Raw genomic sequence first — 19,403 nt, 5'->3', positions numbered from 1 at the left:
ATGATGATACTATGATATATGCTGGATTTTTCTATATAATAATCAATTACTAGAAGTGAAATCCTAGTTAATTATTCACACAACACTTACTGTAATCATTAACTGTAAATTAAGCATGTAGATAACTTACTGGTAGACAGAGAAACCCTCATATCTAATCACTACAAAAAACACAAGATTTGTGAAGCGTAAGAATCAGAAGTACTTAAAATTTAATTTCAAAAACAAAACAGATCTTTGAAGTTTCACAGAAGTTAAAAAGATTCAAAGAAAAATCTGAATATGAGACAATAAACTGTGAAGAATCATCTCCAATAAGAATAAACATTTTAAAATAGAGCCCAGGCTCAAACAATACAGGCCAAATTCTAACTAGGCTGTAGATTTTTCTCTCAAAACTCAGTTTCATGAACATGAGAGTTTTATAATAAAAGTGCTGATGAAACCTTTATAGTATGAGTGAGAACTACACAAGATAGAAAAATATGCTTTGACAGCCTTCTCAACTGAGATTGTTTTCATAAATAGCAAATTAAAATGGGCCATTTTTAAGCAGAACTTTTGCAAAATATCCATTATCTGAGAAATACATATTATTTACAAACAGTAGGTATTAATGGAATGGAACCAAGAGTCAGCTTTCAAAACACAGAGCCATGGAACAATTTTGTAATGCCTGAAGAGATTTTTAAAACTCATCTAAATACCATTAAACATCTGCCCTTTTTCTTTCATTGATTTAAACCATTTCTGAAGTCTCGTGATTCAGAAAAGGTAAAGATGGAAATTTAAAAACCAGGGGGGGAAATTCCTCCCCAGGGATCTCTTCAGAAATGCAGCCACCAGTCCCTGATAAGTGATGAATCTGTTGTGGTATTGCTTTCAGTACGGTATAAATTTATCTGGCATTATCTCCCAAGTAATGTATGCATCATTTCACTCAAAGAAAGGATACTACTGCTATGGCATAAAACAAAGGAGGCAAGTAGGGAAGGGGCTAAACCATTCCAGTTCTTTTTTTCTCTGTGGAGAATGAAATCTCTTCCATGAACATTTACAAACACTAAGCACTTAAAAGAAATGCAATTCTATGTGGAGCCACTATTCTAATTGCAGTTACTGACACACAATTATTTCAAAGCTTCCTGGCTCTTCCTTCTTCTATCTAAATATTTTTCAGTATTTTCCATTTTTGGACACAGAAAAATAAAGGCTCTCTAATCATGATTAATTGAAGGGCATAAACCTCACAGTGCCATTCTTCTTATTTTTTGCTTATTATATGTCCCTTTATGCAATGGTGCCAATTCCAAACCAAAAGCGATCTTCTATTCTGAGAAGACCGAAGAGGACTAGTAAGCTCAACTTCCATATATCTTTTAACTTTTTAATCTTTTAGTATTAATCTAATTAGATCTAACTAAACTCATGACAATATCTATCAGTGCTGCTTAAGTAGAAGAAAAAAACATTTTAATACACCATACAGTCTTAGAGTTAATGAAATATAATCTTGCATTATCAAGACTGTCTTGAAAAAAAAAAAGAAAACAAAAAGAAAGAAAAGAAACCCATCCCATCTTACCACAATTGTTTTCATAGAATCACAGGATGCCTTGGGTTCGAAGGAATCTTAAAGAGATTCACTGCAAACCCCTATGACGGGGTACCATTCACCATCTCAGGCTGCCCAAGAATACATTCTGGACATGGACACCTCCAAAGACGGAGCATCCACAGCTCCTCTGTGCAGCCAATGCTAGCACCTTACTGCCCTCTGAGTAAAGAATGTCTTTTGAATGTCTCACCTAGATATCCCTTATTTTAGTTTAAAGCCATTCCTCCTTGTCCTGTCACTACCAGACCACGTATGAAATTGGTTGTCTTCCTGCCCATAAGCTCCCTTTAAATACCAGATCCTTGTGTTATCAAGTCCCCTCCTAGAGATCTCCCTTGTTCATAACACAAAAGACATAGAAAATGGCACTAATTTGATCAGTTTTCCAGGACAGCCCTTTTGCTGAACTCCAAACTGTGGGACTAACACACAACTCAATGAACCCAATTTCCACTTTTCCCTACTAACAGAATCTGATTTGAGTATGAAAGAGAAAGTCTGCTGAGGAGACAAGTAATTTTAGTTTTACCAACACTATTCTTAAAACAAGAATCAGGCAAAAAAGTCTTCTGCAACGACACTAATTTTTACAGGAACTTCCCCCTATATAAGTCCTACTTGTGCACACATAGGTTGCTCAGAAAAAGAAATCTTCAGTTTCCATAGGAAACTCTCCTTTTCAGGGAGAACATGATGTAGGAAGCCAGGAACAGTGAAAGGCAAATTACAAATCAGACCAGTTTCAGTTGGACTTGCAGCTGGATAATAGTAGATACCAATTTAAAACTGTAAATTTAATCTAGAGTTAAAATAAGGGAGTTATATTGCCTGAATGTAAAAAGATGAGTATCACTGATATAATGCCATCCGTGAATGGTATTAATAGCAGAAAATCTCAGATGGCCTTTATAATGTCTTTAAGCTTGTGCCAGAACCTGTGGGTTAGTGAATGCTTCTTTGTTCTGCTCTCATTTCTATTTTGATTCCTTGAGGCACAATCAGAGTATCGCAACAATCAGATACATTGGGAAGGAAGCATCTGGATGTTTATAGCTGGATCAGGGATGCACTTACCTTCCAGAGGATCTTTATTTAAGCCCAGCTGACTAATAATGTAGCGGGGAATGTCTGTTTTAATGCCTTGTCCCTCTTTAGCATGGCCTTCAGCTGCTTCCAAAAGATAGTAAAACTCTTCTGGATCAAACTCCTAAAAGAAAAAGAGTAACTATCATTCTGCCTGCAGAAACTGAAGTATCAGAACCTAATATAATAATACAATAATATTCCATAGCTGTATTTATCACAAATATTTCCATTATTAAATAATAATGATAAAAACATACCTTATTACTCTAGTATTAGTAGCCTATCCTCCTATTATGATTTCTCTACAATGTAATATGCTGTAAGCCATACAATTTTGCAGCATGTACTTTTATAATAGGAAGTTACTTGCCACCAAAACTCCCCACAGTATTCTGTGAAATGACATAACCAGCAGCACATTATTCATTGACAAGATTTCACATAAGACTTAATATCCCCTACAGCTGCTTGCATACAAAAATCTAATACTGAACTAAACTATGTAAATATACTGCTCTCCACTTCAAAATGAAATTCTGAAGTATTTTAAATGAGTAGAACTGTACGGTGTTTTAAGGAAAATATAATTAAATAAGTCCTTGACTTTAGAATGAAGTCACTGTAAGCTACTGAAAACAACATTTCAGCTTCATTGATCCAATTGTTTCAAAACTAGAAATGAAACCCTTCGGGAGCCAGCTATATTACTACTATAATTTATTCCAGATGTAGAAGGCATACCCTCCAAGAGTAAGAGAAAAAATCCTTTCGTATCCCACAAGTCCCTTAGAAACATATTTATTTCACTACTTTAACAGAAGCTAAAATTAGGAAAGTGTTTAATAGAACAAGAAAGATTAGCAATAGGGAATTTTTACTCTTTTTAATAACCTTCTGTTATCTTTCCATATTTATTCTGTGTGTATCTATGCATACCAGAACTTCACTCATACAGATATTACATTCTTCAAGGTGTTCCTACTGGCCATCAACCACTACAGGTACAATGATTAATACAGTGAGAGCAACTAAGAATTTCTTCCAGCCACTGTGGTGGAACAACCTTAGTTAGCCACCAGCTGTCCACCAAACTGCTCTCTCAGGAGGATGAGGAGAAAGTATAATGAAAAATACTTGTGGGATGCAATGAGCACAAAGAGATCAGCAATTACCATCATAGACAAAAAAGATCTGTCTTGGGAAAGATTAATTTAATTCATTACGAACTGAGAGAAATAAAAGCAAACTAAAATCAGAGAGGACAACATGCTCCACTATGCGCCTCTCCTAGGCTGAGGTGAACATCTGCTCAGCACGTGGGGCACCTGCCCTCCTTCTGCACTGACCTTAGTGACTGCAGGGCTATTTCCCTCACACTTTCACACTCCTCCCTCCCAGCTGCTGTAGCACAGCAGTTTTCCCCTTACTTAAACCCGCTTTCCCAGAGAACAACTAGGATCACTCATGGCTCCCGTCCCCTTCTTGATCAGCAGGATCTGGCTCTGCTCGGACAGGGGGGCAGTGCTGGGCTTTGCTCTCTTAAGTTATTCTATCTACCAAAAATGCTGCCACATAAACCAAATGCACCATCATGAAACACTGATGAAATTAACCAGATTTTCTGAGTTTTGTTTTTTTTTTTAAATCTCCAACCTACTTTTCACTTAGCTCAAAATCTTTGGAGACTGCCAACCTGCCTAGAAATCAGGATCGTGTAAGGAGGTGTTACATGCTGTTTTAGCCTTACTCTTCCCATATGACACATTAACTCCAGCTGTAGCTCTTACACCTTACCCACTAGTACTGAAGAACAATGTGAGCATATGTGCCTAGAGTTAACTACCTTCCCCTGAACAGCAGTAGTAGTATATGTGCTTATCATTTGGTAATAAGGTAATTTCAAAGTAGATACCTTTAATGCATACTATGACACATATAATGCATACAAATGCAACATTATATGTATACACTGTATAATGCACACAAGCAAGTATACATGCATACACATGTGTAAATACTAGAAGAAATTTATTTATTTCCCCATCTTGACTTCTAACTTTTGTCTTTCATTCTTCATGTACTGAAGTGACTGCAAATGGAGAACATCTCTCAACATTGGGCAGTAGCTCCTGGCACATGAAACTGAAAAAAAACCCTTTACTCATATGATTAACACGTAAATATAAACAGGAACACACATACCACCAACACCTGAGCAAAAACCTAGCTAAAAAGCTGGAAGAAAACTGATTACTTTGCTACACAGTATATAAAACTTCTCCTGATGAGTGTGTTCATTTATTTCCAGTAATTCTATGGAAGTTCTTACAGAGGCTGAAATTGCCACATCCATTATTTATTTCAGACAGACTTTTTGAAATATCAGCCAATGTTATTTAAAAGTTTCCAGAGAGAAGCTACGGAAAAGCAACAATATTGTTTTTGCAAGATTAAATGATTCCACTGACTTTTAACTGGTAGGGTTAAGATCTTGTGTAAGAAATGTGGGTCTTGCGATAGACTGCCTGGATTTCTTCAAGCCACTTGCCTCTGAAGAAATGTACTGTTTGGAGAGTTATTACGTTCCAGCTTAAATCTCCTACAGACTCCAAGTAAGAACAGTCAAAAGAAGCTGTGCCAGCTTTCTCTGCCATTGCTGCTATGAAAATCTGTACAGCTGGAAGCAACTAAGCACTACAACTGGGAGCAAAATTTCATTTCCTGAGAGAAATGAAAAATACTGTCCATCTACTCACATCAACAGGCTCAGCAAAGGGAGAAATACAGTATACATAGCAGTTCCAGTTCAACTGTGATAGGCTGGAACAAAATCCTAAAGTCATAAGGCCAAGGGAATGTAGATTTCAACTTGCTAGCAATAAAACCAGCATTTAAAGGGAGCAGACTGGGAGCCAAATGGGTCACCAGGAAAGAACCCAAATTAAAAGATAAGACTAAGAACAGGAGTGGATGGAAGAAAGAGAGCATATGAGAGGATGAAGTGCTACAAAGAAGCTTCCATCTGTCAGCCCACAGCATGTATTTAAGAGCAGTTATGAACATGCAATATAGAAGTCATGCACCAGAAAGAAACAAGGCATCGTATCAGAAATTGTGTAAAGGGCTGGAGAAGGATTAGGTGAACTGTGATAAAGGAGCAAGGAAGATCATTCCAGATATAGCTGAATTAACATTTCAGGGGACACAGTAAAGACACAACGCAAACCTGGATTCAATGTCTACTAACACATCCTCTTCCATAGAATTTGTCATCATTTTCACATCATTTATGCTGCTTCAGATCAGACACTGCATTTTAGATTTCTGCTGAACTACAAGTCATGAACAAACTGCAACTGGGAACACTGAGACACAGTGTTTCCAAAACAAAACGGTCATCTCTCAAAATGCCCACAGCAGACAGAACAATCTAGGTTCTGGATTAACTGTGCCACAGATGAAGAAACACAGCACAGAGCCAAGATCAGGTTGGAAAGACTGACTAGTTCAGATTCAATGGCATGCAAACGCAGTTATGACACTTTCAGGCATAACTTGAGTCTAGCAGCAGGTTAGTGGCTCCCACATACACAGAGCCTTGCCAGCTTCAAATAGCTGCTTGCAGCGTCAACACCACAATCCTGGTATTGGCAAGCACAGAAGCTCAACAAAGTCAGCTCAGGCTCCCTGCCAAGCTTGTTGGATTCAGGCTGGCTCTTATATGGTATTTGGGTGTCTACACCATCCTCTTGAGCACAGTGTGTTCTGTGAGCACTTATTACTTCCACTGAACAACTGAAGCATGTTGGCTCTGTCTGTAGGAACAACTTCCTGCACCTGAGCCTCTCCAGTTCTCAAAGCAAGGGCAAGTGAAGCAGATGCATGCCTAGGTGGCCTGGCAAAAGCTAGCCCTGTATGGTAACACCCATGCTATGTTCACGTGTAAGTTAACTCCTTCGTTTCTTCTGAGAATAAATAAGGCTACTCATGTCTCCAGATCCCTAACACTTCCTCTCAGAGATGATACTGAAGAGTGGATTGCAAGGTGCAGACAGCACTGGCAACTGTTCAGCACAACAAAGTTATAAAACTTACAAGAAGAAGAACAATGGAAAAATCACCAACCAATTATGATTCCGGAAATGTCTTCCCAAGAGAGTAATGAAGTCAAACAAAACAACAGAAAAAACAAACTCATTTTTAACTGGAGCTTCCTAAATTTATGAAAGGGATTTAATAACAACATATTTGCTATAGCAGGGAACCAAACACAACTGCAGGAGATCTCCACTAGTATCTTGTTTCTGAAATAGAAGTAAAAAAGATCCCACCAACAATGAAGTCTTACCCAGTTGTTTGATAATAGAGAAAATTACTGTATAGGAAACTGAATTCTAATCAAGGAAACTTCCTATAGTAGCAAGTAAGAAAATCTAGATATGGTCACATCACCTTACCAGGCATTCCAGTAAACGAGCAGGACGAGCAATAACTATGAGGATTTTTCTGACTAGTTGCTTGATATATGCCAGTTCTTCACTCTCTGATCGCTCCTGAGCCTAGAACATGAACACAAAGGAATAATAAAACAAACTGCATTCAGTGCACAACTCATGAACATTTCAGACATCCTTGCAGATTTTGAAACATGAACTTGAGGCAACAGTACATCATTTTCAAGACAATACTAAAAATAGCAAGATTATCAAGATTATAAAATATTGTATTGAAGTAATACATCTGTACAGTTCTAACACTGTAACAACTAAGTTAAAATGTCCAAAACGGAAGGGATTTCTGCCTTTTTAATTTTCTTTTTTTAAATCACATAGCATTACCATTGTCAGTTTTGCAAAAAGGACTATGATTTAATACAAACATGCACGTTTGTCTCCCAGTTTACTAACAGCTGTAGGAAGAGATGAAAACGAAACAAGTAATACTTACAAACATAAGCAACATTCATGTCAAATTAGTCATAATTTCCTAGGTTTACAATTCCTAGTTGAATAATAGTGTACTATATCTATAGTCTATACTAATTCCTGCAGAGAGAGGCCACATGCAGGTACATGCAGAAAGACAGACAACGACCAATTGACTTCTATGAAGGTGATGACCAGGAGTGTAAATTGTTACAAAATAATACAGAGAAAATTCTGGAAGGTTTAAAAATTATTTGTGCAATGGGCTAAGCTGCATTTTAAATTTATTTTAAATTTTCTCCATCAAGAACCAAAGGCACAAACAAGGGTACTAATGAACGCAGAGAAGCCGTTTGGTCCTCCTCCTCACTAAAACAACTGTTAGCCTCCCAAATACACCAAGTATTCCTTTGTTCTGAATATTCTAAACTGATTTTTTTCCTCATCTTTTGTTTGTCCAGAATCGCCAAGAGAACTGAAACAGAACTAAGAAACTAGCATCTTAAAAGAGATTAATATGGACAACCAAGCACTTTTCATGTAAAATAGATCATTAATTTTATTCGTGTAGTTAAAAATCCTGCAAAAATATGATGCTACAAGCTGCTCTCCCAACACTGTAATTTAAAAATATATAAAGTAGCCGGAAAATAAATAAATCTGAGAGGTTTAAAGAAGGTGACTTAAAAAAAAAAAGCACAAACAGCATCTAGCATTCTGTAATGGGTTTCAGAAGTACCTCAGTCAGACAAAAGCATTTGTATTCTGCACACTACCAACCAAGTCCAAAAAGAACTCTCTCGTAAACAAAATGCCTGCCTGTTCTGATCGCCAGCAGAATTAAAAGCAACTTTGTATAGTTTTTTGAACATTGGTTGTATACCTGAACAAAAGATTTGGTACATAGTAAGTTAAAGAAGGGTGAAGCAGGAAAGGACACTGATAGGCCTAAACCCAACCTGAAATTTACAAAGGTGAGAGATGAATCAAACTACTCAATCACTGAAAGAGTCTTCCTCCGGTTATACACAGTAACCAAAAGGTGCCAAGTAGCAGTAGGAGATGCAGCTTGCTACTCAACATCACAGCTGGTAATTGACAACAAATGTGACGTGTGAATCTGAATCACAACAGAGTGCCTGTTGCAGAGCAGAGGAAAGGAGCAGGCATTCCTACTGCTGAATTACATTACTGAGAGGTTCTTATTTTCCCTGCCTAAAGGACAGGGCTTCAATAATCCAGACATACTTCAGTGTGCCTTAACTTTAGCCCTGCTTTACAAAAAGTTCAGAATACAGTAGCAGAAATTAACTGGAACTAAATTTATTGAATAGAGGTTAACAAATAAATAAATAAACAAATAAAAATAATAATAAAAAATCAGCACAGGAAAAAACAACAAAAACAATCAAAACGTTAGAGATTGCTCCCTCGTTCAAGAAGAAACTAAATTAACAAGACACAATACTTGAACATGTAATTGGGAAAATTTCAGGTCTATCAAATCTGCTGCTCTATCACATTAACTTTGGTTCCCAATATACTATCAAGTCTCACATGAACAATTACACCATTTAGTGTTCTCATTTGTTTCAAAAGCGATGTATAGATAAACTGTACAGACTTACAATGTAACACATTTTTTTTTAATAAGCTTCACACTTTTGTTAATTAATTTACCAGACTATTCTACAGAAGTTTCACTGCTTTCAGAACTGAATTTCTGCTAATAAACACTTTAATTATGGAGGGGGGGAAGGGGGGTAAAATACTTAAATAATTAAATAAGAACCTCCAACTACTGAAACACACGGGCTGCTGTCTTCTTTGTCAACAGAGCAGGCAATTAGTAAGGTTGATAAAGTGGAAAGAGTGGAAATGGAATACATTTCCTCATTTATCCACAGCAACTGGAATAGCAAGTTTCCTCACTTAGGGCTTACGCACACACTTCCTTAACCGATTTATAATTTGTACTGCACCGAAAAAGCACTGCTGTTCTAAATCTTTACTACCTACTTATCACAGACTACATTAGGAATGTCTTTTGGTCCTTGTAGTAGTTGTTACATAGACAAAAATTGCCATGAATATCTCTTTGACAAATTATTTGAGTGCAACATAATTATTTCAAACTGCAAACATATTAAAGTCATTTTACTACCAAACATAACAGCTCATACCTCCTGTAGCAATTTGTCTAATTTCTGTTGTAATTCAAGGAAGTATCGAGATGTGATGAGGCCCTGGTGGGATTTATCCAAGCAATCTCGAGCCAGTTCTGTGATCTGATGGTGGGTAAAACTGAGTACACCATCTGCCAGTGGAAGGACGTTTTCTGGAGAATGATTTGTTATAATGTCCTGAAGCCTTTCTTCCATCTGGGCTGTGGCCTATATGCAAATGTATACACGATATATTAAATCAGCCTCACAACTTCAACAATTACATCTGGTTTTACAACATTTCTGCAGTATTTAAGAAGTTACCTAGGCTTGATACGTGAAATGACTCAAGAAAAAAGCAAGCAAATAGACAGTGACAGACCAATTACACCCAGCTACCAGTACAGAAAAGTGAAAGCTTCATATAAAGAAATATACAGATTTCCTTTAATTACTACTTTTAGGCACTTTGGGGAACCTTATCCACTTAACTTGTACTTTATTTTCCAGGAATCGTGTAAATTCTAGGATCAACTGAGAGTACAGTGCCCCTAGCAACATGTGGCACTGAGGAACTCACAGAAACATAACCTGAGCTGGTATCTCAGAATTATACTCATGGCAACTTCAAGCCGATCTTCACCACTGAAAAAGTATATAAGACAACTGTCCGGGAAAAAGGAGAAATGGTACAGAAGTTTTCAGGTTTATCAACAGATTCTGCACAAAATTGGTTCTGTTAATTAACTCCACGTATACACCACCCATTGAAAGTGAATGCTATTGTTTCTTTCCAATCAGCAGAATATATTACCAGCATGATTAATTTCAAAACCAGTTCAGCAGCTTTGTCAAATGAATGTCCAGTTCTCAGCAGGGATTTTCTTTATTGTGATCTTATCTTTGTAATAAGAACTTGGTAATGCTTCGTGAAAGCCATTATAGGCTTGGATCATTAGTTTCCATAACAAAAACATAATTTACTTAAAACCTAAGTTGCCTATCAATTTAGATACTGCGTATCTTAAATGTAGTTCATTACCTTTGGGAACCTTTCTTTGTAGACATGGTTCATCATAATTATCTCATTGTCACAGCAGGCAGGAGAACGTCCAGGACTGAAAACAAAGCAAATTATTTCTTTATACTTGCCTCAGCATGAGCTAGAATTAGCAGGGTTTTTCTGTACAGCTTATTTGCACCAAGAAGTCAGAAAACACTTTACTAGACAGGTACAATCTCTATTCAGTGGCATGCTTGGCTCTTTTCTGTTATTTCTGACTAGGCCTTAAAAATTACATCATATGCTTGGCATCTAACTGCCAAACATTCTATTTTCTTTGTTTTTAACTGCAGTTCAGCATACAGGAACTTTTGCAACACTCATGACATTACATTTTTTTTCTCAGAAGGACGAGACATATAATTAACAGATGATTACTTGTATGACTTCATCTGCCCTTCTGAAGGTCTCATACAACCAAAATAGCAAAACCTGACCAAAAACTCCACTAGCTGCAAGTGAAGACGTTCAGCAGTTTGTGAGGGGTTCATATACATACATATATACCCACATATAAGTATATTTTTAAGGTGATAATGAAAAAAATGTTGTAACTATTATTTGTATTCTAACTGGCAGGTAAAGGCAGCTACAAGTAATGCTGTAACATGCACAGGTTCCATGCCATGGACACTGTGGCTGGAAGAAAACAACAACAACAACAACAACAACAACAACAAAGCATGAAACCTGCAGGAAATGCATCCATAAAAGGTACCCACAGCCTTGTCTAACCTAGCAAACTCATTTTCATTGTCATAAACCTCATTTTTAAAAATGCCCATCTGACCTTCCAGACACCAGCCCACCCAAGGATGGTATAGAAGATGTAGAATAAGATCCCAAGAAGGCAATGTCCTGCTCTAGGAGTGACTTTATCTTAACACATGCATAGGAGTTTCTTGAAATACATTTCTTACATGAGCAAAAGAAATGGCTTTCAGCTCTCTAAAAGAGCAAAAAACAATTATACGATCTTCAATGAAATGCACCTCACACAAATAGCACCGCAAAGGGAACTCTAGAGGTCAACTCTGGGACAAAAAACAAGAAACTGAAGTTGATTTTTATTAATGAAAACTAATGAATTAATGAATGCTTCCACCCCAACTCCCTGCCCATTTATTCTTCACCACAGTTCTTTTCAGACATTTCTAGAATATAAATGCTTTTCAAATTACTTTTGCCAAAATAAAAGACAATACTATTTAAACAATTTGAACTCCAGAAGTCAGATCAGTAACACGTAGCTCATTAGAAGTGGTTAAGTTGCCTCCTTTTTGCTTATCTTACACGGCTGAACATAGGAATAAAAACTTTAAAAGGATTATTAATAGTTCAGGCACAGATTCTTACCTCTTCAGCAATTAGGAAAATAAAGAATACTCCCAATACACAAAATCACAATATTCTAGAGTACATAAATTAAGAATCAACCCCTTTCACCCAACGGACAAACCCACCTGAGACTTCTGGAGCGAGGGCGCATTGCTGTGGTCCTGCATCTGTTATCACTTGCAATGCTTTCAGTGGTACAGAAATGTTTAGATAAAAAATGCAGTTCATCAGGTGTTGGTTGGTATGGTAACTGGTGTAGTTTCTCTTGGGATGAACAAGATGACTGGAAAAGAAAAGCAGAACACAAACTTCCATCAGTGAAAAGGCATTTTCAAGATTATATTCTCTGCTCATGAATGAGATCATTTAATATAAAAATTATAGTTAGTTTCCTATGCTTAACTACCATATTAAAGAAGAAAAAAAATAGTTCATCTCAACTTAACAAGCTAAATACAGTTTACATATAAAACTATTTCAGTCTCAGAAGAAGAAATCATCGCATTTCAGAAGTTCACATTTTGTCTTTCTACAGCACAGACATCTGGTGTCAGTAAGACACAACAATATTTAGAGAATATTTTAAATGGAGTCTGCTGAACATTAATTACTTGAATAAAGCAGAATAAGTGCGTTAGCTGTAGAGTACAACTTATTGCCACAATACTAATTTCAATTCTGTACATGTAAATTATTTCATTACCTATAATTAAGATTACCAAAGTTTGGGGGGAAAAAAATAGTCTAAATTCTTGCTGAAAAAACGAACATGCTATTTTCTTATAAAGAAACTTATAAGATGATTATGAAAAAATAAAAGTTAACACAATCAGTTTCATGGCTGTCAGAAATGAAAGGGATTGCATTCAAACTATCCCTTTCACTTAAAAATGGAAGATACAGACCACTACGAGACTGGTGCTGTTACCACAGTAACTACCCTTGCAAAACTAGTTGTAAAGCCATAGAGCATTATGTGCTGTCATCCATAAACTTGCCAAGAGTGCACTCAATATCCCTGCTGATATGACAGTGTGACACTAGACAGCTGCCTGGTATCATGCAGACATGACTTTTATTTTAACAGTGGAGGGGATGAATTTCAAAATCTTCAGTTCCTTTCTGGAACTCGTCAGCCCCCAGATGGCTTTTTCAACATAAGATTCTTCTCTATGTCCATCTTTTCATGCGAACTATTGTTTTTATCTGTCTTCTCAAATAAGACATCAAGACTCTTACCTGGTTACTCTTTTATTAAAAACTAACACAGGGGCCTTTGCATCTGCAGCAAAGGACATCTTTGCTATTCCATTCAAAGTGAGAGAAGTCAATAAACTTCCATACTGTATTGACATCTCCATTCATTATTAAAGTCAGCAGGTAATATCCAGGCTGTTAAGCACAGGAACAAGACAATCTTCATAATTACCTCATAATCTGAGTGGTAACAGCTGAACAAATTGTAATTCTAAGAACTAAATGAAAGATAACTTATCACACTAGTTCTCATGAAGGTACCTCTTGAAAGAAAAAAAGACAAAGAAAAAAAAAAACTGATGGGAAAAGTTAACTCCCACTAGACTGGTAAATATGGGAAGGCTTCATCACATGAGAACAAGTTAAAGATAGCAAGACTACATTATCTTGCTTTGCTGCAGGCTATGAAGACTGTAAACCAAGATTTTTACCACAGTTTACTTGATAGGGAGTAACCTGTCAAGCCACAGTAACTCAATTATGAATTTCAGCTGTAGCACATTTCTATGCATAATTTAGTACACAGTACAGACCACTCTCTTTCATATCTCACACAGTGGCAGCTAGCTGCAATTAACTTCATGATTAATTCTAGAGCCACCCTCATTAACTTAAAAGAACAATGACATTTCCCAATACAGACTGTCATGTATATATTATTACTAAAAAATAAATATCCTTTGCATTTCAGGGGATTCTAGGCACATCAAAAAAGCAATAATCCACTTCATGCTTTTCCACATGTAAGATGAGATGTTAGCAGAAGATCTTTATTTCCCCCAGGACTTCCAGCTACACCAGAACCATGCACCAGGGTGCATTGTCTTGGAGGTCTGAATTCTGGTCTCTGCACAGATCACAGATCTCATAGCAGAATTCTACAAAGAAAAAAACAAAAACAAAAAAACCCAACCACACAAAAGAAAAACAAAACACCAAAAAAACAGCCCTCCTGGCATTCTAGAATAGTTCATTCAAAAATTACATAGGATTTAACATATTTATTAAAAATGAATGAATCACTACAAGGCAAACGGTTCTTCAAATACAGAAGCACAAATCTGCGGCCAATATCAGCTAATGTACTTGCAAAAATTACCTTCCCAATCTCCCTACTCTATCTTCCCATCTAAATAATTTACAAAGAGTAGAGTACTGGAAAACAAAAAAAAAAAAAGTAACCAAATTTTTTCACGTTTCTTGATTATAGGCCTCCTCTCCTAAAAGACACACAATCATCTTAACAGCAGAGGAATCCTGAAAGGAAAAAAACCAACAAAACTCCACAATGGAAAAGAAATATGGAGCATCAACGCTACGCTGCTGCTCTCTTCAACAAAGTCCAGTCTTATCAGAAAACAAATTGACTTCCACAAGTTAGAAATTGTTTGTTCAATGCTATAAATCTATTTTATTATTTATAAGGTCTGGTCATGTCAGAAAATATCAAGGCAGAGCTCAAAAATAGTATTGCAAAGGTTAAGATACATAACTCCATAAATGGCAGTGCTGTTCTTTTTCCAGAAGAAATGCAGATGATATAAAAACTGTTTTGTGTTTCAGCACATCCATGCAGTAAACTTAAAACGGAGTAAAGAAAGCAGCAAAACACACTAAACTACAATACTAAAATGGAAGCTATCAAGGAAAAAAGCTATGCCTATGGATGGAAAATTAGAACTGTGTTTTAAAACATTCCTAATACAGCTTTTCATTTCTTCTCTAGCACAAGTCTCTTACTTCTAACTATGATGAGGTTGCTATAGCAATTTATTATCTGACACAACTCCTTTACATCAATATATTTTAAGCGAAAAGCATAGCATATCTGCTCTAGGGTCAAGAAGACACGTATGAGCGTGCACAATGGAAAGTGGTTAGAAACAATGGGAAACAAAGCACTTACTGGGCAAAGACTTGATTAAGGTCAGAGGCCTAAACTGAGCACTGCTGAGAGGCAGTTCAAAATATGCAAAGGCTGCTTCAAAAGTAATGCCTCATATCTTATTACATTGGGCCCACAACATTGGAGACATCTAACTATAGTGATATGGCAGCAGAGATAGAATGTTCCCTCCATTTTATTTCACTGCTGTGTGACAAATGGCAGCAGAGGGGCAGTTGGACAGAATGGCGTTACGAGATGGAAGAATGCATTAAGCAAGGGCGCATCACTGTATGAGGAAATAATTGCACCCATTGTCATTCACTGACACTTGCTGAACATTTATGGAGACCAACCAGTGTATGTAAGCACTGCAAGGTGGTGGCTGGTGCCCTTCAGCAGTGGTGACTGTGATAGTGGGTCACCTCAGCTGGTGACTATTTTTACAAGTGGCATGCAGGCTTTTGTCCACTGCTATCATGCACTAGAACCCCAATATAGTCAAACCTATGATTCACCTCATCTGAATACAGCAGGATAGCCAAGGATATAAGTCAATCATGTTGTAGGGTATTTCTCCTTATGCTAGCAAGGGACCCTCACAAACTCAAAATCTAACTTTGTATGAATATGTCTCCTAACCTACTGTGTTACAGATCAAAAGGATGCAGGTAAACACAACTTCCTTTACACAAAAGGAAGATCCACAAAATCAAAGCACAAGTAGCCCGAAGTTTTCTTCTGTTTCATTAAAATAGTTCAGTACCCCAAACCAATTCAAAGTCTATCAGCAGAAAAATAAAGAAAAACACACTCACTGAAAAACAGACAACAACAAACAGAAAAAGAAACAACACACAAAGTCATTTTCCTAAAACAAGTAACCTCTGCTTAAATTAAGAATATAGGGCACCTAATGAAAATCTACCTACGTAACAAAGTGGATACTCACAGAAACAGTTGAGCTGGGTGTATTTGTACCATATCCAGATGAAGGGAGGGAAGCCAAAGACCAGCGGCGACCATCAGTCCTGTTGTGAAGACTGAGTTTAGTCAAATGAATACTGTAGTATGTAGAAACATCTATGAAGTGTTATTGTGAAAAAACTGCATTCCAAAAGCATGATGCAGACAAGTTTTTTAATAGAAAGTAAACATTCACAAGGGACCACAATAAACAAGCTCTCAGCTAAGATGATTAAGGCTTACAGACTTCCTAAAGCATTTTTCAAGTCCAGATCTATGAGATGGAACAATTAGAAAGTGAATGAACAGATCCACAGAGATGATCTCTCACTAATGTACATAAAAGCTGAACACAGAGTCTTCGTAACTTTCGGGTTCATCAGATGAAAATGAATGAGAAGCAAATTAAAAACCTGTGAACAAATGCAAGTCATGGTGCTCTGAACCACAAAATAACAACACTGCTTTAAGTGTCAGGGTAACGTTTTCTTAGGTGACATCAGTGGAGGACAACAGCAAACGAGCAAGCTAATTTAAAATAACTAGGAAATAATGATTTGGTAAACACATTTGTGCAAAGTTACATGTAGATCAGTAAAATAAATGTGTCAGAAAAATCATGCTTCATCAGATTAAATAAAAATCTCAACTAAAGCCAATTCTACTCTTAACAGGTTCAGGTGAGCTACATGTAGACAAGATGGAGCTTAAACATTCAAAGAGCCAAACCAAAAAGCAACAAAGAAGTTGATGTTTTGATTTCCATGGAGGTATGATTTACCTGTCATTTCGGTGCCCATGACTGAAGTACAATTGTTATCAAATAGTTTTTTTTTCATTAAAAAAAAAAAAAAAAAAAAAAAAAAAAATACATACATAAGTAAGAAAATAAAATTATTTTGATTAATAACAAGTTGATGGCAGAGTTGAGAGGAAAATCAAACTTGTTTTACAGACAGTACAAAGACCACCTCTCAAGGCCAATCTGCACAAAAAATACAACTCCATAAAGGAGAACTTAAGTCACAGAAAATCTGGAGCCCTGAATCCCTTGGGGGACCTTTCCTAGCCTTTGAGGTAACTGTCAAGCCCCCCCCCCCCCCTCTCAATTCTAGCAGTTTGTTTCCTAATCGCATTTATTTATAAGCTACAACAGAGTAGGCATAAATACATCAAGAACTGCATCTGAAATGCTGTCTGTTACAAATTACAATGCATCTAAACAACATTAATTATGAAAAGAGAACATGCAAAAAAGAGTGAATTTTGGAAGAAAAAAAAAAAAAAAAAAAAAAAGAAACATCACAAAATCATAGAATCACAAATTTGGGTAAGACCTCAGAGATTATCTAGTCCAATATTCCCCATAGCCCCCTATGTTGTTTTTATTTCATTAATTCTTCACCCTTTCCTCAGCATGAATCAGCAATATCCAGCTCAGTGAGCAATTACAAACAGAGCTTTCTCTTCATTTTGGCTCAGGTGCACAAGGTAGGTATGTTTATAGTTGAAAGAGGAAAAATGGCTTAAGACTCATATACTCCACAGCACCAAGACAGAAAATACATTGTCGTGATTCCTGCATCATACAGCAATTCCCACTCACAAAAGCCTTTGCAGAGGGGCAAGATTATCACAGAAAATATCTCAGAAGCAAAGGAGAGAAAATAGGAAGCATCCAATCATCCAATCAGGATGAAAGGAATAAAGCTCAGCAAGTATCTACAGCACTTTCCCTGAACCCTGATATACTGCCTGTCACTTGACTACAGTACAGATCTACCTACTTCCCAGGAATTCTAGAAAGCAGTAGCTTTCTAGATACTTGCACATAGTGGCAGACAGAAGAAGCGCAGCCTACCCCTTTTGTGTCATAGCATCAAAGCTGGGCAGAGAGAGTTGACACTTGTGCTTGCTGCAGAGGGGCCTGGGGCACATGGGTTATATGGAAATCACCATAATACATGCACCAACTTGATAAACTTTTATAGCAACACTTTCAAATATAGTGTTAACAAACATTTGCTCTACAAGAACTAAAGAAAATGAGCTTTCACGGAAAGTGCTAAAAGAAGTTTCTTTGAATTCCACCATAAGGGTTAATATTTTAAAAACAGAAGAAAGTTTTTGTGTTAATCCCGTAAGAGAAAGATTTAAAACTCTTCATTTGGAAATTAGCAGACTTTCAATGCTCTAAAAGTGGTCAAAATCAGCTGGAACACTGATAAACAAATTCATTTTTCTTCTTGAATTTTAAAGTTCAGAGAAACAGGATGATTTGAATTTATTTTTTTTTATTATGGGTGGGAAAGGAAAAGTATTTCCTGCCAGCTGCTTTTCTAAATAATGCTGTCTTTCACATCTGCTTTTTCCATTAAATGCTATTCCAGGATTTAACTAATCTTCCTGACGTTCACAAACAAAGATCTATGAAGATGCATCTTTCCTTTTACAATATAGATATTATCAAGAAGAAGTAAATGCAAAAGAAATACTTTTTTAAGGTGCTGTTTTAAAAAATGACATCATATAGTATCAGAAGACTTATAAAATCTACCACTGGAGATGGTTTGTTTCACATAAGAATAAAAAGAGTACATGTGTGAAGCTTTCCTCATGTGTATTTTTATGAGCTGTTGTGTGTACGACTGTAACAAACATCTAAAATAAAGGAAATAAAGCTCCAGCATTGTTGTTTCACTATGAATACAACAGTCAGATACCTGGCATTAATGACAAAGAATACCACAGCACTACAATTACTTCCTTTTTTTTTTTTGTCTATACTCTTGGGTCAACATACAAACTTTACCTACTCTCCCAGGTTTAGAGTTAATGAATATATTATTTGACATAAGTTGTCAAGGCATTAAGTGATACGGAACCACAGTAGCACAAATAGGCATTCTCCCATGACACACGATCAATTTAGTTTACGCTTCATTTAATAGTAATATACTTCATAGATTACTTCAAATTCACTTTATATGCTCAAAAATTCTAACATTAATTAACCCTCCGAATGCTCCCATGACAGAGCTGTCTGTCTCAGTTGTCCAGACAGTGAAAAAGATCAAGGTCAGATATAATATATGCTGAC

The 19,403-nt window shown here is 36.5% G+C and overlaps 1 protein-coding gene across 7 annotated transcripts in view; it reads right to left on the bottom strand.

The window, feature by feature from the left end:
- The window catches only part of MAST4 (microtubule associated serine/threonine kinase family member 4), a 277,722-nt gene that overhangs the window by 36,405 nt on the left and 221,914 nt on the right, over positions 1–19,403 (bottom strand). For 4 of the 7 annotated variants that reach the window (XM_072360604.1, XM_072360607.1, XM_072360610.1 and 1 more), the window contains 7 exons: positions 17,085–17,105; positions 16,290–16,368; positions 12,321–12,478; positions 10,837–10,912; positions 9,813–10,022; positions 7,162–7,263; positions 2,693–2,825 (listed from right to left, as the gene is read on the bottom strand). In XM_072360604.1, the coding sequence (XP_072216705.1) occupies positions 2,693–2,825; positions 7,162–7,263; positions 9,813–10,022; positions 10,837–10,912; positions 12,321–12,478; positions 16,290–16,368; positions 17,085–17,105 (779 nt within the window). The remainder of the gene's footprint in view (positions 1–2,692; positions 2,826–7,161; positions 7,264–9,812; positions 10,023–10,836; positions 10,913–12,320; positions 12,479–16,289; positions 16,369–17,084; positions 17,106–19,403) is intronic. The other 3 variants (XM_072360605.1, XM_072360606.1, XM_072360609.1) reach the window with 1 other exon arrangement.

The sequence above is a fragment of the Excalfactoria chinensis genome, chromosome Z (genome assembly GCF_039878825.1).
Source record: "Excalfactoria chinensis isolate bCotChi1 chromosome Z, bCotChi1.hap2, whole genome shotgun sequence".
In the NCBI taxonomy this organism is placed as follows: Eukaryota; Metazoa; Chordata; class Aves; order Galliformes; family Phasianidae; genus Excalfactoria; species Excalfactoria chinensis.
Note: the sequence above shows the minus strand (reverse complement) of the source record. Positions and strands in the feature narration are given on the sequence as shown.